Raw genomic sequence first — 24,468 nt, forward strand, 5'->3', positions numbered from 1 at the left:
CACAATAACTCGTTGAGATACATCAAAATTCCAAAAAAAAAAAAAAAAAAAATTCCCGTGTTATTTAACTAAGAAATATCTTGAACGATATTTTCGCGGTAGCTAAAGAAAAAAAAATTAAAAGTTTTTTTTGGCCTACCCTATTATCTATTTTTCAAGCCGGTTGTAAAAATTTATTTATGTACTTTTTATTGCGTATGCCCTTTTAATATTACATAGGGGCAATTTTTTAATCATTAATGACAGTTCAAAAAACTTATAAGCACAAATATAAACAAAGGAAGCATTTATAAATAGTGTAGTTTAAAAATAGAATAAAATTAACTTTTAATTATTATCTGTATGAGTATGTATGTATGTATGTATATTTATTGTTTTTAAGATAATAACAGTGTATCTCATTTACAATTTATGATTTGGGAGGCACAGTTACATATTTATTTATTTATTTGTACCAATTTATTCATTTTTGGGAAGAATTTAAAGTGACAAGGAAAAGAGCTGTATGTGGGGAAGGGAGGGAGGGTTAGAAGCAGGTATTGGATCTTCTGGTAGAAACTGCAGTGATGAATCGAGCCAGGTTTTCCATTTCTTTTTTTGAGTAGATATTCAGAGTGTGCAGCGTACGTGTGTTTATTGGATAGGTTACGGCGATATTGTGAAGGTATTTGTTTCTCAGATCATCAAGGGCAGGATAGTATGCCAATATATGTTCAACTGTTTCAACATATCTGTATGAGTAAGAGAATTCGTAAATTTTGTTTCCAGTGTATTTAGGTGATAAATTTAATTTTTTAAGTTAAATTTAAAAAAAATGGAAGAATTTGACCTATATTTGTGTTGTTATGTCCGGATTTATTATAATTAAGTAATAATTGGTAGAGTGGGCCTTGAGGAGGCTCGGACACGTTTTTAGATAGATTTTCTCTTGTAGACAAGCTACAAGAGTTTTATTTTTATTGTGAATTTCGAACGCCTCCCGGTAACCAGGAGTTCCAACGGCGAATTTAAAGGGAAGTCGGTAACAAATACTGAACTCACAGTCGTCCTTTATGATTTTTCCAGCTGATTTGAATCTGAATTGTCTGATCGGTAGGTTCTGGATTGGCTTCTCCTCCTTCTCTCGTGGCAGAGATCGGTGTGGTGGAAGAGGTTCAGGATCTTAATTTAGAATGAAGTAAAGCTCGAAGTTCTGGTTTTTATAGTTTATTCAATTAATTGCCCTATGGGCGAGACGTACTCAATGTACACTATTTCACTTATAACTATACACTTATAATTATGTTTTCAACAGTTTAGAATGTTTATTAACTGAGTTCGTGACCGGAGTAACGACTCCGGCAGACACTAAGATCCGCCGTTAAATAAATAATAGATCGAAAGGTTAAAATTTAGATAAGGATATCACTACGGACCACGGGGCCTTCGACACTGCTCGAAAAGCACACTTGTCGTTGTTGACCGAGAGCTGTATACTGCCTTATACGTAACGCGGTATAAGGACCCACACGGGTTCTACGAGGGTACCTTCCCTCGTATTCTTGAATAAAAGACTGAACATTTGATCCGTGGTGTTTGGTGGTTTTATACACCCGGATCGTGATTTTCGAAAGGGAGTTAAATTTTGTTATTGGTCTAAAGTTGCAAATTTGACAGAACGTGGACAGTGTGCTCATTTCTCAATCGAGGTGTTGTCCGAGTGATTGTCGAAATTTATTAAGTGCAAGCGTTGCACTTTTCGTCGACAGGGGAGAGACCCTGTGTGTTATATGAGGCAACGCCGGATATAACAGTGTTTTTTCAAAGTTTTACATGCTCTTAAGCAATAGACAATTATTATGATAAGTTTTCAAGGTATTTTCTAAATAGATATAGAATATTTCTAAATAGATTCAAATTTTTTGTTAGATAAAATTTGTTTATTTATTTTGTTTTGTAAATGTAAATGTGTTTGACATATCTAGATTATAAAATGGGTTTCAATAGGAAAGTTTGATACCATCAGAAAGTCGTTACCTGAAGTTGTATCTTTTCACGATTTTATATTTTTTTCAGTGATAGTTAATTTATCATCTAGATAATTATGAAAGTAAGAAAAATTTTTATTATTTTTTTTTACAGTTTATTATTGTTGAATTCTAGACAGTAATAATAATAACATTCAATTATTTAAAAAAAAATTATTTTGAACTTTAAAAATGCACGACTTTTTTTCATTTATCAATCATTAAATTTTTATTTCAACATCTGACCTTTCCGTTTATATTTCAAATTTAATTTCAAAAGTTCAAATTTAATATTCATGAAAAACCACTCAACATCAACGTAGATATTCCATGATTATTTTTTCAATTTATTTTTTTTTTTTTCAAACTAAAAATCAAGATTTAAAACGAAACATGATAATTCACCCTCCGGACATTATTCAAAATGATTATAACGGCAATTCACGATAATTCTCTGATAAATATAAACATGTATATAGAGAACAGCGGTTCATAAGTACATAACAATAACATCTGCGATAACAGATAATAAGTATTGTGATGCATTTTACGAATAATAATTAATTTTATTAATGAAATGTGAGCTATTATTTCAATCGTTTCTCGACATGAGTATCACACATACCGAACAATATGAGTATAGTTAATTACGAGGGATTTAATATTAAAATGACCCTTGAAATTCTAACACCAATGCTTTAATCATTTGAAATATCGTCCGATAGTGAATTAACGCTGTCTATTATTAAATTCGACATTCAAAAATCTTTTTCACAATTTCCAATTAATTAAGGTGGATTATTAATTTAAAACTTTGAGCGAAGCTGACATTGTTGAATAATAAATTTTTTTGCGAAACTTTTAAATTAGCTTCAACAAGATTTTATTAACTACTTATTATTAAAACTCATTAAATTAAATAACATTGTTGTATCTAGCCTTGGCATGGGTATCTATTGTTTACCTAAAGCTCGATTGACATCATAATATATGTTATCAAGTTTTAGCAGGCCTTGGACGTATATTATATGCTACACCACACTGAAATATTTATATCAACACGATATAAAAAATCAATAGATAGATCCAATAAATAAATAACCCATACTTCGTTATTCATATGAAATTTCTGGTTGCGTGTGAGTTTCACACGTGGCATGTTAATGAATACGTATCTTTCAATCGCTACTCTATATTTCATGTACCAACCAATAAGCGAAGGTTTCTATCGTGTGCAGTATTACAAATAAAAATCATGGACATGAATCACAAATTCAAACATTAAATATGTACACTAAATATAGCCCTATTTGTAGTCACACACCCCCTGGCATACTGCTATAATAGGTAGATATATATATGTAGTATATATCAATCGCGATAACGTTAGTTGACATTACCGGGGCAAGTCTTGTCGTTATGTCAAATTACAACATGACATGTGCGTTGTCAACGAAAATCGTGGCACACAGCCAGTAGATCAAGTCTAGAAACCACTATATACTGTGTAAGGTGTAAAGATCGATCACTCACATTCCAAAAGTCTATTGTGTACTTAATATTTAAGTTATGTGCCGCTGAAAGATTTCACACTTGTCTTTGTACTGAATAGAAGGAGTTACGCGTCTCAAATAGTAGCAATAAATGTCAGAAGAATTTGGAAAATTTTAGTTAATGAGAATGTCAGTAATGTCTTGTGGAATTTTATTAATTTATTTTTTTCTATTGATACTGATATTTTTTTCTCAGGGTGAGCAAAAAAAATAATATAAGAAATTATGTCATGAAGATAAAGTAATAAAGAAAGATCTGCTTTGACGGAGAGAAGTTTTCAATTCATTTGTAAGAGCAAAAATAATTATGATATTATTAATTGTTATATGATTTAACATATTTAAAGTTTCGTAAAAATTGTATTTTTGTCAATGATGTCATTAATTGCTAACTTACTTAAAAAATTATCAACATTTTTTTCTACACAGTAAAAAATTTTTCGTCATTGTGTAGAGTGTTAAAATTTGTGTGTTGAATATTACACTCTAGTGTGTAGCATTTAACACTCTCATGCGTTGATTTAATGATTCAACACACTAGTATGTTAAATTCTACACACTAAAGTGTAGTATTCAACACACAAATTTTTAACACTACATAATGACGAAAAATTTTTTACTGTGTAATTGTTGATTATCAACAAAATTGTTAACTTTTTTTAAATCATTATCTATTATTTAAAAAAAATTAATATTAGTTTTCTATTTCTAATTTTCTTCAAGAATCGCTAATATTTTTTTTTTTATTAATTGTTTTTATTAAATTTTGAAAAATTAAAGAGAATGAATTAGAAAATGATCAAAAATACTTTGCCAAGTATAGTCAATAACTTTTCAAAAAAAATTGTTATAATTTTCAAATCTTCATGCATTTTCCAAAATGTTTTTTTTTTTTTTATATATGAATCGAGTCCAATTACAGGTTCGATATTTTCAAAACATAATATGATTCTTATCTTCCCAGCCATCGCTTTATTAAAAATTTTTGACTCACGTTTCCTATAAAATTTCAAGATAAAGCGTCTTATTAAAACTAAAAAATGAATCCATAAATAAATGTGAATAAAACAATATACAAAATTCAATGAGCCAATTATAAAAGTGTCTGAAAATTTGGATATTTCTCACGCTTTGTCAAAAAACAAACATAATTCAGGATGACACATACAACTAATACATTTCACAAAGTAATTTACATCTTATGCTTTTAATATTAAAATTCGAGATTTATTAGGCGAAGTAAGAAAGACAAATTATGTGATGAATATTAAATAACAAATATGCGACGTAATAAAACATTGTCATATCTCGTGTAATGTATACAGTTAAATTCAACATGATGCTATCATATTAAGGTCAACAGTTGACTTACTATTTAATAATCATCAATAAGATCATTCAATGTTTGACTTACACTCAACTAGTCGAGAATTTAATACTTATCACCACTTGGTTTCTATCCTTCTGGTCTTTTTCCTCCATTTCATTCCGCTGTCCCATATATTATACGCGCTACCTAACCGTCTTCTTTTGTGCACTCGGCCTGCATTCTTGCTCTGCAATATTCATACTCATATTCGCTTGACATATCTGCAATAATTCTATTTTCGTGAATTGCTGTGTCGCTTTTCATTCCTCAGTAATAAAATAAAACAAACATTGGAAACAGTGCTCTTGATGAAGTAAACAATATATTTTATTATATTATATCATATTACGAGAAAGTTGTACCCATATATATGTATATATTTATGTATTTCATCCTAAAATTGAATCTACTCACTGAAATTCAGTGAAACTTTTTCGTTATAACTTTTATAATAACAAATTTTTCAAGACCTCACGTATGATGCATAAAGTTTTTTTTTTATTTTATGTTCAGCCTATAAATGTCTTTATTTTTTCCAAAAAATTAACTTTATACATAAAATAAAATTACAACGTAGACGCGCGAACAAACAATCGAACAAAACTTCTTCAATCATTAACCAACAATTATCGATTCGACGTTATATATGTCTGGTTATTGTACGCTTCTTTTTATCAGCTACGTTTTTACAGTATGGCTTTAAGAAGAAAAAAAAAATATTTAAATTATAAAAGAGCTTACGTTACAGCATGAAAAAAATGAGAAAATAAATCATCAATAAGCTTTTGCAGAGATTATAGTTCTAAAGGAAGAGCAGTAGATTATTAAATATCTTTCCATTTAGTTTTCTCAGATTTCCCTGTTGCAGTGAAGATCAAAAGTAATTATTGAAGCATGAAATATTGTCGAGTTAATCTAAAAGTTTAAATAGAATTGTTGCGACAAAACAAGTTATTTTCTCACGTTTCTAGTCAAGTTAACTAATCTCGATCTACATCAAGACGATATTCTTATCGTACACAATCACTCAACAAATAATGTGCAGAAACTATCCATATTTCATTTGTTAAACGAAAATATCAATGGGTCAAGATCGTACTATTTTTATGAAATTTTTCACCCTCGATTTTAACGACCTTCAAGGTAGATATTACTTTTAACAACCTCTTCAATGGAAAAATAACGAGCTGCAGCAACAAAATCTTTTGCAAAAATTGTTTGTATTTTAAAACTAGAGATTGTAATTTACATTAATCATTGCAGGAATTGGACTGAATATAAAAATTATCCGATTCAGGATGAATCTGTATCTTAATCTTTATTTCAAGAAATTTTTGGGTGAAATTTAGGTCATATTTTTAAAATTTTCTCTTCATCTTCGATTTAAATTTTCTTAATTTAATTAGTGAATTTCTTGAATTAATTCGAAGTAAATATCTCAAAACAAGATTCGGATTTTAAAGATAATATTTTTCTTGAATCAAGTAGTTTTTTTAGTCTATAATCCAAGAGTTGTTCAAAAATTATTGTACATCCAAAAGTTCCTCGGTCGATCACTAAAATTAACGAAAAACTGCTTAATAATAACAATCCATCAGATAATGGCTTCAAAAGTCTTCGGTTCTCGTGTTGATAATTATTCGACTACATAATGTGTCTACCAGTACTAGTCTGAAGTTTGTAACCACTTGTAACTGCTTGAGTTTCTGGAGAATAGAACCATGAAATATATAAATAATAATGAACTGAAGCTGTTAAATTATTACTATTATTTTAATCGTAATTATATTCATTGAATTTTGAATATAACGTGAAATGAAGTGTTCGTAAATGAAGGGAAGGGAGTCAAGTACTTTTTTAAATTTTATTTCTTAAACTTAATATAAAGTAGCACTTGAATGCTAATAAAGCTTTAAGGAGCTCAGCAACCATAAACATTATCACGCGTAGAATATTAAGTAGCGATTAAGGGAGTATTCTACTGTAGAGGCATGAATTTCGCCCAGTTTTAGAAGCGCTGTACGAAGGAATCAAAAAATATTTTTACAATCAATTTTTTTATCATTTGTTTATTGATGTTTTATTATTACATAAAAAAATTATTAAAAAAAAAAAATTAAAATTGACAAAGTTATGAGCATTCAAAGTGGGGGGTCAAAAAAAAGAGGGTGTCCTGGCGTGCATTATTCCAACCCTCCTGGTGATCTGAAACATAAAAGACAGACGGATTCTTAATTATTATAGATGCCGCTATCGTATAACCTTTGGATAATTTAATAAAAAATTTTTTTATAAAACGGCGGCAGTTTGAAAAAAAAATTTTTTTTTTTCATATTTTTTTAACAATTCCGAATTTTTTAAAAATACTAAATGAAAAGTTATAGTTTTGGGCAGGGTTCATGAGATGAAGCGACGTATAGAGAATATCCTCTTCAAATTTGAAGTAAATCAGTTCATTAGAACTCGAGATATCCTTACCGCCAGCTCGAAAAAAGTAGTTCCGAGAAAAACGCGTTCAAAGTTTTGAGACAAGTTTTCAACAATTTTACTTGTAGAATGGTACAGAATACTTACATATTTTTAATCGGCGATTCCTGCTCCATATAAGAATCCTTCCTCTACTTCAAAATGCTCATTCTCCGATGTTCTCTTGTGAAGATGTGCAGTTCTACCCTCCTTTGACGCCTCTGAAGTCCGGAGTTCCGAGCGCTTGATACGCGCTTCGTCCCGTCTCGCTGCAAAAGCATTAGCTTCTGGGCCAATCGTGATTCCCATAACATCTAAGATTTTTAATATAGGTATAAAACCTTCATTAAAAATACTAACTGCGAAGAAAGTGGCAATTTCAATTGTCTTCGGTCCAGCGTGAATGTGCTTCGGAGCAAAAGTCCAAATTAACGAATTCAAAGATTCGTTATTATTTTGGGTTTCAGAACCCAAACATTGTTCCAATAAAGAATCAGCTGATAAACTTTCATAAATTTGTTTTATTACTTCTAAAACTTTGTCATTAAGAGGAGGATTTTTGTGGTCAAATTCGTCAATAGTGCCGTCTTCTATTGCCTTCTGATACTTGCATCAACTAGATGAACAATTCATGTGCTGAGAATTTTCGTTAGTTAAAATTTTATGAAAGTAGGTTGCCCACACATCTCTCTTTATGTCGTCAACAGAATCTGGATTTCGACGAATTGCCAAACCATAATATAAAGACAATTCATTGATAAGCTTATCAGTGAGTTTACGATGCCACGTCACTAAAACGGCTATAACTCATGAAATAATAGGAATTTTGAAAAATCCTTTTAATGACATAAGGTAAAAGCCCCAATTATTGAAGCTATAAGAGACAAAGTTATGATTTCATTTTTTTTAAGCAATCAAATATAAATATCGATGAATTTTGTTTGTGGTAATGTCTTCAGTAATGTTTTAACTAATCAATTTCTTTTTTTAAAATGATAATCAGTGATATTTACTAACTAATTTTAAATAATTAAATATATGATCTGGATACACCAATTATTGACGGGTTAAAAAACTGATTGATCTAATTATTGACGTACCGTAACCCCAATTATTGACGCCCCTACTGCACATGCGTCGAATCATTTGGTTATATTGTTATTTATCAAAAACTTGGTATAAAGTAATCAATATTATTAAAGTTAATTAATAATAATTTCTATGAATGAATAATTATTATGAAAAATATAGCAATTTATTTAACACTAAAACACGCCGAGTTATTTGACAGTTAAAAGCCTTGAATATAATCGCGTATATAACGTATTTTATACTTAAAAAAAAAAGGCGTCATAGCGCTGTCGACTGGCTGTCAATATGGGATTCACCATAAAAATTATGAACTAGTTATTGACTCCCATTATTTAAATATCGTAAAGCTTACAATTAATTTAGATTATTTAATTTTATAAATATTTCATATATTGTTAATTAAAAAAAAAAATAGATCATATAATTACATGAAAAAATTAATTTAAACTCGGCAGTTAAAAAAAATGCTTTTCTAACCAAAGTTGTTAAGAAAATAGACGCTCGTAAGCTGATTTGATGAACTGGTGCTAACTTTATTTTTTTTTAATAATTAATATTTAATATTTTGAACTGAATGTGATTTTTTTCAATTTTTTAATTAACTAGAATTTAATAAAAATTTATTTGATCGTTATTCTTATTACAGATAATTTAATATATTTAAAAATAATTTAGGGTGTCAATATTTAGACCCCCGTCAATAATTGGGGCTTTTACCTTATTTTTGAATATCTAAACTTTGAAAATATGAAAAAAAAAATTTTCGATTTTTTCAAAATTCTACAGTAGAATACTCCCTTAAAGAGGGAATATTAAAGGACCGTATTTAAGGATAACGGGGTTCCGGGTGCAGCATCTCGGAATTATTTGACACATGTGGTGGTTTGTCAGAATGTCTCTCTGTCTGCCTATCTACTCTCTATCTTCGTTCCCGTGCAATCCAAATACACCGCTATCAGTTTTGGACAAGAGAAACCTGGCTAATGGAGCAACCGACCACTACTCTGTAACTAAATTGACCAGCCCATGAATACTAACGATCAATTTCAGAATAACTTACCCAAAATTTATTATACGCCCGATGAATTAAATATTTACTTATTAAGTTAACGTCTCAATGAAAATTTAAGTGTTCTGAATAGTAGGTAGGGGAGTTAAAAGTAAACCAGAAACCAGAGTAGGGCCGTTAAAAAAATATCGAGAATATGTAAATTTAAATAGAGTAAATTACTCGTAAAGTGGCTGGGGTGATTTCAATGTTCTTTATGTAGACAACTTTAATAAATATTAATGGATATTTAAAGTTTTATTCTGCCTGAGACTATACTGTAATTCTACAGAAAATAAAACTCAACTTTTTATCTTTAGTGTTGTATTAAAGTTAACAGCTAGCTGCGGATACTTGCGGTTTCGCGGAAAATGAGATATCGTGGTTTCTTCTTGAGATTTTTATTTTTTATACTTGGGGATTTATTTTTAGAATAAATATCCAATTTTAAAAATTTTATATTTATAGTGGAAAAGAATTTTAATAAAAATATGTTTGCAACTGACTTTTGTGTTTGTAGAACAAAATTGTTTGCATAAAATCTGCATTGAAGTAACAAACTCAAATGCTTAGTTAGATAGTCAAAACAAAACTCAATGTAAACTAGGAAGTTGTAATTATATATGCTTCATTTACAAAATCCATGTTCTACACCAGAGGACATTTTTTTTCTGGTTAGATTAGTATCTTGTTGCTTGTTAAATTAGTAAGTCTCTGAGTTGCATTTATTTAACTTCCAAACGACTATATCATTCTAACAAACGAAGTTGACAGGTAAATTTGTACATGTACTATTAATCTTGAACTGTTCTATTTAAACTGGCTTTACACTATAATAAATCGGAAGTGAATTGGGCGTGAATTTTAGTCCGCATTATTCACTCCCATTACTCGAATTACCGGAGTTTTACATTAAAAATGTAAAATTTCTCAAGCTAAGAAAACGATTTTAAGACAAAAAAAAACTCTTGAATCTATTCAATCAACTCGCTTCAAAATAAATTTGTTTTTGGATCAAAAACATTTATTTTAAATCAAGTAATTATTTTTTCAGTGTAGTACTCTGACTAAAATTTTGTTTTAAAAATTTTTAAATACCCCATTTTCCTCCAACATGAATCTGACACTAAATACCTTGAAAACCTTGAAAAATAAAAGAAGCCGAGGTACTCAACCATTCTTTTGAGAAAAAAAATTTTTTTTTAAAAGCTTTTTATGAATAGATTGTCGTTTGACAGTGATGAATGCTTTTCTATCCCCGACCCAGAACTTTAATCATTACATTTTAGAGTACACAATCGTTTCATTAAAGTGTCGGTGTATACACGGAATTAACAGTATTCACTATTATAAGCTTTAGGAAATTAATGAGTAACAGTACCAGTATGAGAGTTAAAGTGAAAATAAAGCTAGGTGAATTCTAAATTAACTAGCAATAGCTTGTCCCAAGTTATAGTCTTGATTTTAGAGCCAGTAAAATTCGTGTGTACATGTGCATAATAAAACATAGCAAGTATGTCAGTAGAAGCCTTAGAATATCAACAACTCAACAGGTAGTCCGGGACAATCTCGTGAAATCACGCCCGCTATTCACATCATTCGATATGTGCACGAAATGCGGGCTCGCTTATTGTATGCACGCGTGCATGAAATTTCCTCTTGGAAACTTGGACCGTTCAAATATCCAATATACATACATACTAGACATATATATATGTAGGTATCACGTACAAAATACATTATTGCTCTAATGGCTGACAATAAAAGATAATATTACTGTCAATAACACACTTACTATTACAGTAGCTTAGCTTTAGTGTCCACAAAATAATTCAGTCCAACGGTCATAAATACTCAGAAACAATTTCATTGAATCAAAATCTAATAATTTAATTAATAATTAAATAAGCAAACTTTGAAAAAGATTTACAAAGATATGATGAAGATGATAAAGGGTCATTATATATGCTTGAAAGTTAGTTAATTATTTGACGAGGTTGGACAAGAATTGAGTGACGATAGAGTGGATAAGTTAATGAACAAGTTATATCATACTACCCGGTGTCTTCTTATTTTGTTACATCATAAGTTCTATTTGTTGAGATAGACTTATCAGAGTGATCTTCGTCCATTTGGAAACACTCCTCAAGTTTGAACTTTTTATTATCTTTTACTTTCATTTGATACGATAGTTTCAAAGATTCAAGTTTTGTAAGTCCTGGTGACATTTTATCTGATAACGTCGCCAGACTATATCCTTCTTGTCCTTGTTCTCTCAGCTCCTCTTTCCCTTCAGTTATTTCCTGTCGCTGATACTCCGTTCCATTTTCTTTCTCTAAATCGTCAAGTGCAAGAAAAACTGGTCTTGTCTTAGAATTGTTTTCCGTAACTACATTAGACGAGTAAAAGTCACAAGACTCAGATTTTATCATTGTCCTCTTACTTTCGGTTAAAGTTCTTCTCCACTTATCGACGAAACGAGATCCGTTATTTTTATTAACGCTCTGTTGATTCAATTTGTCATCAACTTTTCTCAAAAGGTCAGCATTTTTTTTCATACTTTCACCACTAAACGATAACGATTTAACAGAATTTTCAATTACATTCGAATTGCGACGATTAAATGTTTCTCGCTGAACAAAATAGATTTTCTCAATCAAATTCTTGACATAACTTACCAAATCGTCGTCATTTATTTCTTTGCCGGCCATTTCGGCGACTAATTTCAGAGATTCAAGGGCTCGGGTTAATTGACCGAGTTCAACAAGCGTTTGTCCAGCAAGAAGTTTACCATAACACAGCCATTTACCCGATTGCGCTTGTTCTGAACATGAAACACATCTTCTGGCAAGCTCCAGTGCTTTCGTAAAGTAAGACATCTCGAAATAGCATCTACCAATTTCATGAACCAGCCAAGCTTTCACTATAGGTTCCGTAATATCCGAATTCAGTCTCTCCCATGCTTTAGCAGCTGCATACACATGTCCAAAAGTCAGATGGACTTTCCCAAGTACTGCAAGTGATCGAGACACGAGTTTAATATCATTTGACTGTTTAGCTGTCTGTATCATTTTCGAAACTTGAACGATCGCATGATCATGTCTCTTCTTTCCAACAAAAGCCAACGCGACATATCGATAAATATTTACCACACAATTACAGTCCTTTATGATCTTCTTTTGCAGCAACAAATTTCGTCCTATCTCGATGGTTTTATCCCAATCGCCGGCAGCGAAGGACCTTTTGATATCTACAAACCTAAATCTAAAGGCCGAATCCACATTTTGGCTTAACTTTCGCTTCAGCATCAATTTCGAGGCACTCGATTTTCGGATACGGGCTTTAGCCGCATCTTTTACGCATTCTCCGGAAAAGCTAACTTGTGAATCCAGGCACCTGGACAGAATCATGTAGCATTTTTTTATTTATATTCCTACATCTACACTGTAAAAAATTTGCGGAGTGGATGATTTTTAATTAATTTAATCCCTCTAAAATTATATTCGCTTCAAGTATAATTTTATTTATAATATTAATATAAAAGAAAACTCCGTGAATTGACTTCTTTAATTTTGATTATTAATAAAAATAAAAAACAGTTGTTAAGTATTCGTTTATCAATTATAAAGTACACTAGAAATTTGAATAGCGCGCTACGCGCGCGCCTAAATTTTAACCAATAATGAATCGTGGCCCGTTTTTTGCGAGTTTCGACCTTTGACTAACTTCAAGACTATCATCTATTTTATAATATAGGATATTTTTAAATTTAAACTTGAGATAAATTTTTTGAAGTATTTGTTAGTAATATGGCATATGAAATTTGTTTTAGCTGAATAAAATTATATTTTAATATAGAAACTTTGTACTAGGATGTTTTTCAAATTTAAATCCATATTCACTTCCGATTTTTTACAGTGTATCATGATCGTAAACATCCACTCATAACTTTTGAGCAGATACTCACTTGAGAATAGTGCTGACATCATCAAGTGGATGTTGAGATTTGCTGAGAATTTCGGTGGCGACATCAGGCGGGCATAACGTTGACGGCAACACAGAATGACTTTTTATCATTTTCTGCACAGCTTTTTGCAAATAAGTGGTTTTAGTTTTGGCATCACCAGCAGCAGAAGTCACTAAGCGTATGGCTCTGGACGTCGTATAAGCCGCTGCATTATGACTGGTGTCTCGAGGATCCGCAGTAGCCGCACGATGGTAGAGGACCAACGCTGTCTCATAATCCCCTCTGTGATAGACACAATAATACATTCAAAGTAGGGATTAAATTTTCTCATCACCAGGCTTTAGATTAAGTCTCAAGTAGATCGCTAAATTATATTCTATTGGAATATAACTGCATTCTACTGTACTGTATTAAATTCAATTGGATCAGATTATTCTGTATTAATTTACTTGCTGTAAAGTAGATCTGCTTGTTCATGCAAAGCTTTTGCTAATTGACGGCCTTTTGATTTCTGCTTAATGCGTTCCTCTAACTTTAACAGCTTCTCCAATTCCGTCATCATCCCGTAAGACATGCCTGTAACTTCATTTGTAGTGTCGAAATCCATATTTGAGTGAACTTAACAGGGAAACCACTTCTGACAGCTAATTTGACATCTATGTTGTATCTATGTTATGTTTTCTTTTTTATTTATGATATTAAAGACACGACTGTTTTTAATTAAAAAAAATTTTTTTTTCAAAGGATAACTTCAAAATTTTTCCTCCAGTGAAAATTGAAATTATCTTTTAATTAAAAAAAAAAAAAAAAAAAAAAAGCTTTGGTTATTATATAATTTTGTTTTTAAATTGATAACTTCATAGTTGTTACCGTCACAAAGTTGAATTTCTAACTTACCGTAATAATTTTTATTGAAGTTGTCCCCATGACAAAACTTTCTCGAAATTTTGCTATTCAGTAAAATTTCGCACAACATTAGGGAATGTCAGAAAATTTTTTACAGAGAAATAAAGCTGTGAATAAAATTTTACATAATGACACAAAGCAGTGATAAAAAAGTACATAAAACCGTGTAAAAAATACCCAAACAAAATTTTCACGCCACTAAAATTTCACATCGTCTTTTTATACTCATGCGACCGTATTAAATTCTCAAGGGCCATTTTTACACTGAAAGTTTTTACAGTATATATATTTTTACGATTTAATGCAACATATAGTGTCCACAATTTTTAACTGATCTTCATCAAACTTAACATAGGTATTTAAACAATTTTCAAAATCGAAGATGATTCAAATAGATCGGATAGTTCAGAAATGGCAGGAATTAAAAATTTTTTTAAATTAGAAACTATTACACTTTTATCAGTTCTTTTTAAATTAACTTTTGAACGTAATAATTTATCGAATTTTATTGAAATTTAATTATTTATCGAAATTAATTTAAAAATTTAATTATTTATCGAAATTAATTTAAAAATTTAATTATTTATCGAAATTAATTTAAAAATTTAATTATTTATCGAAATTTTTTTATTGCATTCGCATTGAGAATTTTGAAAACTTTTGATCTCTGGAAAATCTACTTCTATCCTGATTGCCAAATGGTATTTTTTAAAAATTAAAATTCAGATAAAAAAATTGAATCTTACCGTTCGAGTTTACAAATATAAAACATTCAATTAAATAAATAATTTCTATCATAATAAAGATTTGACTGATACCTAATCCCAACTCTCACATCAAACCTATATAAATATATTTTATTTGGTCTTTGTTATTTGTATCACAGAACTGTTGCCATCTTACAACCGACGAAAGAATCCCGGTAAAAGGAGCGAAATCGAGCGTAGCAGATTGTAACGAGATTTCCTAATCGAAGCTACTGGCTTTCAAGATAACTTTGTTGTAGTCTTGTCCCTCTTTTTTGCCATTTGTCAGATACCTATACATATAGTACTATATATTACAAAAACAGATATATATCTACACCCGCTATTAAACACGGTATTGCCTCACCAAAACGACCATTACATTTGACAGAAAAGTAGTGCAGCAAGCGCTTGCATCCAATAAACCAAATGAAATTTATTTTTTCTTTTAGCATCCATTTTTTTTATCCTACGTCCAGTCTATTACCTATAAATTCTACAAAAACGAAAAAAAAAATTAACGTAGTCGTTAGTACAGTTGACATTTATATCTAGCTTCCGTTTTAAGTGAACTCAATTACAACGATCATTAATCATTTCCAGTTTTAGCACTATAAATGATAAATGTTTTTTTACAAAACAACTAAAATAAAAGAACGGCCCAATTGTAATTTATTGTTTTCCTTTATATTTATGATATCAGATATTTATTTATATATATTTTTTTTTTTTCAAAAAATGCATACAGAAAAAATTAGTCAAATTTACTGAGATACGGGTTATTTTTTAGAGTTTCAAATGATACATCGGACTCAGGCTCGGCATAACATTAAATATTATGAAGCATGATGTAAAAAAGTATAAAAACCAACATTTGCAATGAAAAAGATGATTTATAGCGGTTAGTTAGTAAATAGTAACTTTCGCTCTTGAAAAATTGTTGTTTTAAAAAATAAAAAGCACTAAATCAATAATTGAAGTTTCGTTTTAATTATTGCATTTAAAATGAACTATTTTACCTTGTAAATGTTGACGTTGGCTAAATAAAAATATGAAATTCTTACTATAGAAATTTAGTAACCTTTCTTGATATTTTTTGCATATCATACGATAATCTTTTACGTGCAAAATGATAAACATTGAAGTTAGTATAATGTTATTTATACTTTAAGTAGAGATATTTGGTAAATAAATTTTTTCCCGATAAAATATATAAAATATGACCAGTAATATTACACTGCTAGAAGTTATTTATATATAAATATATATTTTAACTCAAAGTTATATTACTTTTATTTGAATTCACAAATTCTTATCTACAAATTCTTGATGTATGGCATGAATAACCACATTTTGGGATATAATATAGGATATACAAATATAATATATATGCTAGAGGTAATCTTCAAAGTCCATCCAACCAAGAATATCACGTGAAGGAGCAGACTGTCGTATTAAATCGCATCTCATTTCTATTTCTCGATTGCGATTGGAAAATGGACTCTTGTGATGGGCATACGGGCGCTGACGTTGCTCTAGTATTGAATTTCTCCTGCAAGGCATTTTGAAACGATGATCCTTGGGCTTACATCCCGGCATTACCGACAATCTCCGTTTAGCTGGGATGACATTTACGCGTTGCAATAAAAGATCCATGTCGCGCTTCAGCTCTCTGGGCATTAATTTGACCATCATGCGTTCTCTGATGGTGATGGTATTAACAGTGAAAAACTTTTCGACATCGACGTCCCTGATGAAGATAAAAACGCGCTTGTAAAAGTCAATCAAGTGGTGAAGGCCAATTTTTTTAGCACACCAGTAAGCCAAGAGTGCAGCATCCCGAGCTTCATTCTTATTCCTCGACTGAATTTCAATTTTCATGATCAAATGATTGGCATTTAATACCCATATGTCGTCCTGAGCTTGTAGACCCATGTCTCGTGACCTTTTACCGTAATAACGAGCTGCATCAAGAAGTTTCATGTCAACGTGGAGCTTGGAAAACTCGTGAAATAACCACGCAAGCTCCAGCGGCTCGGATGCCAGTGCCAGACGTTTCCTGAATACTTCTGGCGCTTTCTTCCGGCTTTGAAGGGTGTACGGTACCCAGCCAAGATCACTGTCTGTTGGGAACGTGCTCTCGCGCAGCCCAAGATGATGCTTTAAGTATCTGATCTTCTCTCTCTCATCTTTAATACTTGTCACGTCTCGAGGGTCCGTGTACACTCGTGATATCATTCTGTACAGTTCCTCTAAACATTCTTTTTTCATCGGGAACATACATTCTTTGTATGAATCAAATTTATTTTTTACTCTGTCGACATACCTGAAACATTATTTCCAATTGGTTTTTTTTTTTTCTTAGTAAGCTAATTTGTGAATTTTTCATGAAATTATTTTGTAACGAAAATATTTGAATTTCTGTTACCAAGCTCATGCACACTGTAAAAAATTTTCGGAGTGAATGCGAATGATTTTCAATTGATTTAATTCCTCCGGAAGTGAAATTCACTCCGAGACGGATTTAAATTATATTATTAACAGATTTCACTCTGCGGAGTAAATTTTTTATTTCTTTTTTTGGATAAAAATAACAAAATTATTTCAACTTGTTTAAAAATTAGAAAATGGGTATTTAGAGATTTTAAAAATGACAATTATTAAACCTTTTTTTATTTATTAATTTTTGTAAAAATTCAAAATTTTAATATTTTCTTATACAAAGATTCAAGAGAAAAAAGTGTGAAAATTTTTTCTCTTCAATCAAATAAATTTTCACATTTATGCAATATTTAATTTACTTAATGTAAGTTAAGATGTACCATCCAAACGCACTCTTGAAATTACATCTTATAATTCTAAGCGACACATCAAGTTTTCCCACGCAAAGTGACAATTTTAAAGTTTACGTTTCATGTGTAACTTCTATAGAGGTAAACATAAAAAGCTCCTAAACAAGCAAATGTTTATCCGGTGTTTTCTTTACGATGCTATAAGTCGAATATTTTCGTTGTCGGATATTTTAACCAAGAACCTTTTGACTTGTCGAAGAAAATGATCCACCTCAAAAAATAATCAAGAGTTATTTATCTTCTTAATAAGGGTCGAGCCCAATAAAAAAAGACTCATACGAAATCAATACAAGAATAATTTACAAATTGAAAAATGAAGAACCCAGGAGTCGATACATTTGTAAGAGTGAAATAAACAATACATGTGTTTATAGCATCAATATTTTACGACTTTACCCATATTTATATCAATTCAATCATGAAGGAAAAATTCGAATGTAATATACTTTCAGAGGAAATGAATTTCTCCGACAAGCCAGAGGTTATCAAAGCTTAATCAAACAAAAGTGGTATTAAATTTAATTTTATGAAAATTAAAACTATTAATTAATTAGTTAGTTAGTTACATGAAGAAGCTTTTGTAGTCACGCTCCATACGTGCTTTGTGAAGCCTCATAAAAAGTGAGTTAGCCTCGACAACAATATTATCTTTACGCAGTTGTTTATCTTTCAACTTAGTCCGTTTAAAATAAGGAGGCATAATCTTATTTTTGAAGTAATAGACATAAAGAGGCTTCCGAAGGCGATTAACTTCCGTTATTTTATTGGATCCTGTCACGAGCTCTTGTGCCATTGTTATTAGCCTCTGGCTAGTCTCCTCGTTCGCCGTTTTCAAGCCCGGATTTTTTAATAAATTTTCAGCAAAAAACTTATCAACTGCTAGCGTTTCCAAGTACCTGCGTGTCAGCATGTCGTTGAATTTTTTAGCGCGATAGTCGCGCTGGTAATCAGGATCATTTGCTGGAAATCGAGAGTGATCTTCATCGATACCTAATATAAAAACAAAACGAAAATTACTTTATAAATAAATTTTAAATTGCAAACTAAAAATTTTAAATTACTGCACCAAAAGTGAAAATAACAAATGATATGATAATCTAGAGTATAACCAGCGAAAATGAAAATCTATGATACTCGGTAATTGAATTTTCCAAGACACTATTTTATAAGCCATAAATAATCTAGGCAAGTTTCGAGTGATAAAACTTTGGAATAGAACCAAGATATTGAATTTTAAGACAAGTACCCTCAAACTCATCCTTTAGTTCCGACAACTTGGATATCAGGTCGTTGCGCCGCTTCTCCACCTTCTTCATCCAAGGTACTAGAGCTACCAAAACATCCTCCAATGTGTTATATCCCAGGCAATCTTCAACTGTCTCATTAGCACGATGAATTGCATCCTCAAACGGATAACGGCACGAGTGTCCTGCCTGGTGAGCTAAGATCAAACTTTTCGAGAATTCCCCGATCCTGTATAATGTTTCTATCCTCATCCACTTAGCCAGCTGGTTATTTGGCGCTAAGGAAGTGAAAAATTAGTTAGCATCTTGAGTATCTGCTTAAAAATTCCAATTAGTAACTAGTTAGCTATAAATAAATGTTGAGGTACGTTTCTGTGGAATCTGTTAATTAGGTTGATAAATTTCCAAAGAGAAAATACAGCTAATTACACGAAATTTATCTTTTAACGACTTGATTTAAGAGAATTGTTCTTGATCAAAGAACAAAATTATTTTCAAGAAAAGACTATGTCTTGATTCAAGAATTTGTTGTTTTCAAACTCATCTTTTCGATTTGATATATTTTAAATCGTTAAAATTTGGAGAAACATTTGATTTGAACTGTTTTTAGAAGTATCTGATTCATTTTTGATAAACGAGGAAAATCCGAGAATTTTTTAAACAAATCAGTAATGTATTCACTGATAAAAAATTAATTTGATTTAAAAAATAGAATTTTGAACCAATGACATGAGTTTGAAAAGTTAGATTATCTTAAATCAATAAGAAAAATTCTTTTATCAAGTGAAATTAACTTAAACCATGAGCAATTTGTTAAATCAAGAATTTTTCTGCTTGATTTAAGACGATAAAACTTCAAAATGATGATTTTTGTTCAAAATTTTGTCTTTTGAATCAAATTAAGTTTTTTATCAACGTTACCTTATATCATAATCCTCGTTTCAAGAAATTTTTGGATGAAATTTGTTTACTTTTTTTAAAAATAGTAAAATGCTTCGTCAAATTCACAAAATTTTTAAATTGCGAACTTTTTTCTCTTGCTATGACTTTCTTTTATTATCTTTATTCAATCTTTAAATTAATTCGAGCTGAATATTTCGAAACAAGAGTAAAATTTTCAAGAATATTTTTCTTGAATCAAGTATCTTTTTTTTCATCATTAATTCGTGATCAATAACTTCTAACCTTATCTTATAAGTTCAAAATCTCATACCCATCTGTAAGCATCTTTCGGAGATAGTATCTGCCTGAGAGTATCTCATCAAGTTAACTAATGCCTCGGTTAAGCCCAGAAGGGTTCTCGGATCATCTTCACCGGCTTCTTCCCGTGATTTCTCAAACGCAGCGACTGCCGGCTCATACTGATGGGTCCTATTGAATCTGAGACCCCACTGGCGATGGAGCTCGCGAAGGAGCTTCAAAGCTTCCGAGTCTTTACGAGGAAACATGATTGGGTTTATAGTTACTGCAAAATCAATAGTGATAGCGATAATGCATCAGAATATCAGCGACCTAGTAAATGTTTAATTTAGCGACTTGGACTTTCAAAGATTTCCTGCTGCTGGAATGAAAAAAAAAGTTCAGAAAATAATAAATAAATAAAATCAATACCTTTTCTCGGTATACGAGCTCGAATGAACGATAGTCAAGTTTTAACCTCATTTAAATGGAAAAAAATAACCGCGCTATCAATAGCTATCCAATTACCTGATAAATAACTTTGTAATTTAGACGTATCTTTTTGCACTTTTTACCTTTTTTTATATTTTTTAATTCTTTTCTTTTTCTTATAAAATCAATATTAACCTACATGCTGAATTATTGCAGTGAAGATAGCATGTGTATTGGCTGTAAAGCTGTCAGACAGGTTGATAAACAGATATTGTTGTCAACGCGAGCAATTTCATTAGTCAGTTGTTATATACCCAGTTGATAAATACATACATCTGTATTGATATTATACGGAGATTAATTAGCAATTATTTGTTATATTAGTTAACTCTTAAGTTTTATTTAAAATAAGACTTTATATAATTTATGGTATTTAAGATTTAGGACAAGTTAAATTAAATTTTGCAGGTGCGCGTGACAGCTCAGAGGGGATTGAAAAAAGATATCGGGAAGAAATAGGGAAACTTGGAGTTTAATCTCGTGATGCGGTGATGGCTCTGTTGTACAGATTCGCGCAGCTACCAGATCGCGGTGGCACGCGGGTCTTCTCTTTTGTAGTAACACGAAGCGTTGTACGAGATCCCGAGAGAGATGTCACCAGCAAGGAGCTTGTTTGCGGATTTCAAAAATGGGCTGTAGCGTTTTCAAGAGGGGACAAGGTACGATAATTATTTATTATTTAGTATTAGTTACAGTAAGGCGCTTTTTATTCAACTTATTATTTCGCGTTCCTAATGCCAAAAGGAGGTAGAAAAATTTTTTTTTCCTCAATTATCTCAGAAATGTCAAGAATGTAAAAATTTACTGAAATAATTAAATATATAATTTTTTTTTGATATACGCCTTTTTGGTTTTAAGAGAAAAAAATTTTTAAACCAAAAGGCTGTATGTTAAAAAAATGTTATTTTTATTTTTTAACTTTTCAGTTACGAAATTAAAATTTTTACAGCTCTGGTTCTAGAAACTGAAAATTTTCAAAAATGGATATATTAAATTTCTGAAGCAGAAAGTTAAAAAATAACTTTTGATTTTTTTGTGGATGCCCTTTTGGCTTAAAGAATTTTTATTTACTATAGAAAAATATTATAAAAATTTTCATTATTTTAGTCAATTTTCACATTTCTCAGTCGATGAAAGAAAAAAAAATTTTCAAAAACCATAAGAGCGTATAACTAATGATACACAGAAAGAAAAATTTCTTGACTGGAGAACAAAATTCTTGGCTCCAGAAAATTTTCGGGTGCCTGAAGGAAGACCGAAGTTGTGTTGGCCGAAGTAAAAATTTTTCTTGAAATTATATTCTTGGTGGAAGTAATTTTTTCTCAATTAAAATTATCATAAATACTTGATACAATAAATTTTTATATTTGATCAAGATTTTTAGATACTTTAGGGAAGCAGCGTCACCTACTTCAGCTGAGAAAAAAATTTTCTCACCTTGAGAAAATTTTTCTCGAGAATATTTGATACCCATTTTATATTATTTTAACGTGCAATTATACATATTGAATGAAAAAAAATGATTCAATATTATTCGATTTTCCCATTTGACATGTTAATCAATAAAAATATTAATGAAAATTTACTTCTATCGAGATATTTAATTTTTTGGAGCAAGAGAGAAATTTTCTCAGGACAAAAGAGAATTAATTATGTTGAAATAAATGAAATTTCTTGTGTAAAAAAAAATTTTTTTTTCGATCAAGAAAATAATTAGGAAGAAAAATATTTTCTTGGCTTAAGTAAACCTTTTTTTCTGTGTACACTTTTTTGACATTAGTAACGCGATTTATTATAGATTATAAATTATAAAATAGGAAATTTCTGGGCCCGAACAGTGAAGTTCATTTAAATTAATTAATGTATATCCCAATTTAAAAAGCGGTAATAATTTTTTCATAAGCCGAAAATAACTTTGACTGTAAGCTTCTTACGAATATTTAGAGGTTTTCTGTTAACAATGCCACAAAATAAAGCATAAAGTATAAACCGATAATTTGTACCTTTTTCATATTTTACCAAAGTATTCAGTGGTGGTTATACCAGAGTATTCATGCAGACACAATACAAAAGCTAAAGCCTTCTCTTTACGTTTTTCTAACCTTTTTCTTTCTGGTCCTTTGCATTTAACTATTTAATATTTCTAGTAAGATCTCGGCTGACAACGGTCCAATCACAATTACGAGTAAAGGGTTGGAAAGAGCTTTTAGCTTTTACGGTTACTGTTTCAAAACAATCGCCTTTACTTTGTTCCTTATTATTACCGTGTTAAACATTTACATTTGATTACATTTGTTGTAAAATTACAAGGTTAAACTTACAATGTAATTTTAAAATTTCAACTTTTTTATACTTCGACTACTGAATGTTAATTATTTGCAAGAGATGGTGTGATAGTCTTAATTGTACTTTAAAAAAATTAAATACCGTGCTCAGTAAAAACTAATTACCGTTTACAATCACCATACGGTCATTTACATCACACCGAGGCATAATAATTTATTCCAGAGTTAAAAAACCAAGAAGAAAATTTTAAACTTTCACCCAACTTTCTAGTGGCTCCAAGCGTTGAAAAATTTTCTTTACTAATTTTGTTCTTTTATATTCATTTTTTTTTCTAATGAACTTTTAGAGAGCTTTATGATTTTATCGGCAATTTATAAATAATTTGAAATTAAAAATTTTAGGTAGCTTTACCATGTGAAATTAACAGAAAATTTTAATTTAATCATTTAAATAAATTCACAAACTTATTAATAAAGTAATGAGGCTTAATTGATGATAATGTAGTGTATGTAAATTTATGTTAATACTTGCCAATGATTTGATAACTATATTATGAAAGACTTGGGATGTACATTATACAAATTGATCAATAATTCCATATCATTGCATTGTTAAATTTACTCAAGTTGCTCTAATGCCCAACAATCTTAATCGAATACAATTTATTATAATTTATATTACTACACCGATAAAAAAAATTAACTAATCAAAAAAAAAAAAAATCATTTTAATCAAAGAAAAATTATTTTAATCAATTTTTTTAAATAAGACAATACATTCTCAATAATAATTAAAAATGACCTGATATTGCTTGATCAGAATAATTTTTATATTAATCATCAAACCATCTATTGACATATCAGAAGTTTTAATACGGCCATTTATGAGCATATCAGGTTATACCAGAAAATTTTTTCACGAGATACATTTTCATGTGTCAACAAAATTTCCCCAATCAAAGTATTTTTTTTCACTCCAAAAGCATTGTTTTGAAGAATTAGTTTGATCATTTTGAATCAAAGAAAAAAATTTTATAAATAAAAAATTGTTTTTAGTTAAAGTAAAATATTTACTGAATTAAATCGATGGTCTAATTAGCAATTTGTCTAACTCCTTATTTTTTAGAGGGTGATTTTTTAACATTTTGATGTAGCAATAACCCAATTACAAATTATTTGAATGATTCAAACCTAAATATTATATCTCTATTAGATATTAATGATATTAAATGGTTTTTTAAAGTGATAATAAATTTTGAACTA

General features: G+C 30.1%; 3 protein-coding genes across 6 annotated transcripts in view; 1 reads left to right on the forward strand and 2 right to left on the reverse strand.

Moving 5' to 3' along the window:
* The window catches only part of LOC123260797, a 67,217-nt gene that overhangs the window by 37,453 nt on the left and 5,296 nt on the right, over positions 1 to 24,468 (forward strand). For 3 of the 4 annotated variants that reach the window (XM_044722163.1, XM_044722151.1, XR_006508521.1), the window contains exon 2: positions 21,329 to 21,579. In XM_044722163.1, coding sequence (XP_044578098.1) covers positions 21,412 to 21,579 — 168 coding nt within the window. In that variant the 5' untranslated portion in view covers positions 21,329 to 21,411. Of the gene's footprint in view, positions 1 to 13,724; positions 13,812 to 21,328; positions 21,580 to 24,468 lie in introns of those variants that run through there. The other variant, XM_044722171.1, reaches the window with a different exon arrangement.
* On the reverse strand, positions 11,604 to 14,108 carry LOC123274992 (outer dynein arm-docking complex subunit 4-like). The gene is made up of 4 exons (XM_044742856.1): positions 13,951 to 14,108; positions 13,502 to 13,783; positions 12,213 to 12,930; positions 11,604 to 12,167 (listed from the first exon to the last, which is right to left on the reverse strand). The coding sequence occupies exons 1-4, from the start codon at positions 14,106 to 14,108 to the stop codon at positions 11,604 to 11,606; spliced, it is 1,722 nt and encodes a 573-aa protein (XP_044598791.1).
* Positions 16,479 to 20,697, reverse strand: LOC123274999 (outer dynein arm-docking complex subunit 4-like). The gene is made up of 4 exons (XM_044742870.1): positions 20,463 to 20,697; positions 19,252 to 19,527; positions 18,572 to 18,995; positions 16,479 to 17,479 (listed from the first exon to the last, which is right to left on the reverse strand). Exons 1-4 carry the CDS (start codon positions 20,695 to 20,697, stop codon positions 16,546 to 16,548), a joined length of 1,869 nt encoding a protein of 622 aa, XP_044598805.1. The 3' UTR covers positions 16,479 to 16,545.

The sequence above is a fragment of the Cotesia glomerata genome, linkage group LG1 (genome assembly GCF_020080835.1).
Source record: "Cotesia glomerata isolate CgM1 linkage group LG1, MPM_Cglom_v2.3, whole genome shotgun sequence".
Lineage (NCBI taxonomy): Eukaryota > Metazoa > Arthropoda > Insecta > Hymenoptera > Braconidae > Cotesia > Cotesia glomerata.

Coding starts and splice junctions, on each gene's coding strand:
- LOC123274992 (XM_044742856.1), bottom strand. CDS start 14,108: ATGGATTTCGACACTACAAATGAAGTTACAGGCATGTCTTACGGGATG. Junction 12,931..13,501: donor GATGTCAGCACTATTCTCAA/GTGAGTATCTGC, acceptor GATTCTGTCCAG/GTGCCTGGATTCACAAGTTA. Junction 12,168..12,212: donor AAATAAATGACGACGATTTG/GTAAGTTATGTC, acceptor TATTTTGTTCAG/CGAGAAACATTTAATCGTCG.
- LOC123274999 (XM_044742870.1), bottom strand. CDS start 20,697: ATGTTTCCTCGTAAAGACTCGGAAGCTTTGAAGCTCCTTCGCGAGCTC. Junction 19,528..20,462: donor CGAAAGATGCTTACAGATGG/GTATGAGATTTT, acceptor TCACTTCCTTAG/CGCCAAATAACCAGCTGGCT. Junction 18,996..19,251: donor ACTAAAGGATGAGTTTGAGG/GTACTTGTCTTA, acceptor TTTTTATATTAG/GTATCGATGAAGATCACTCT.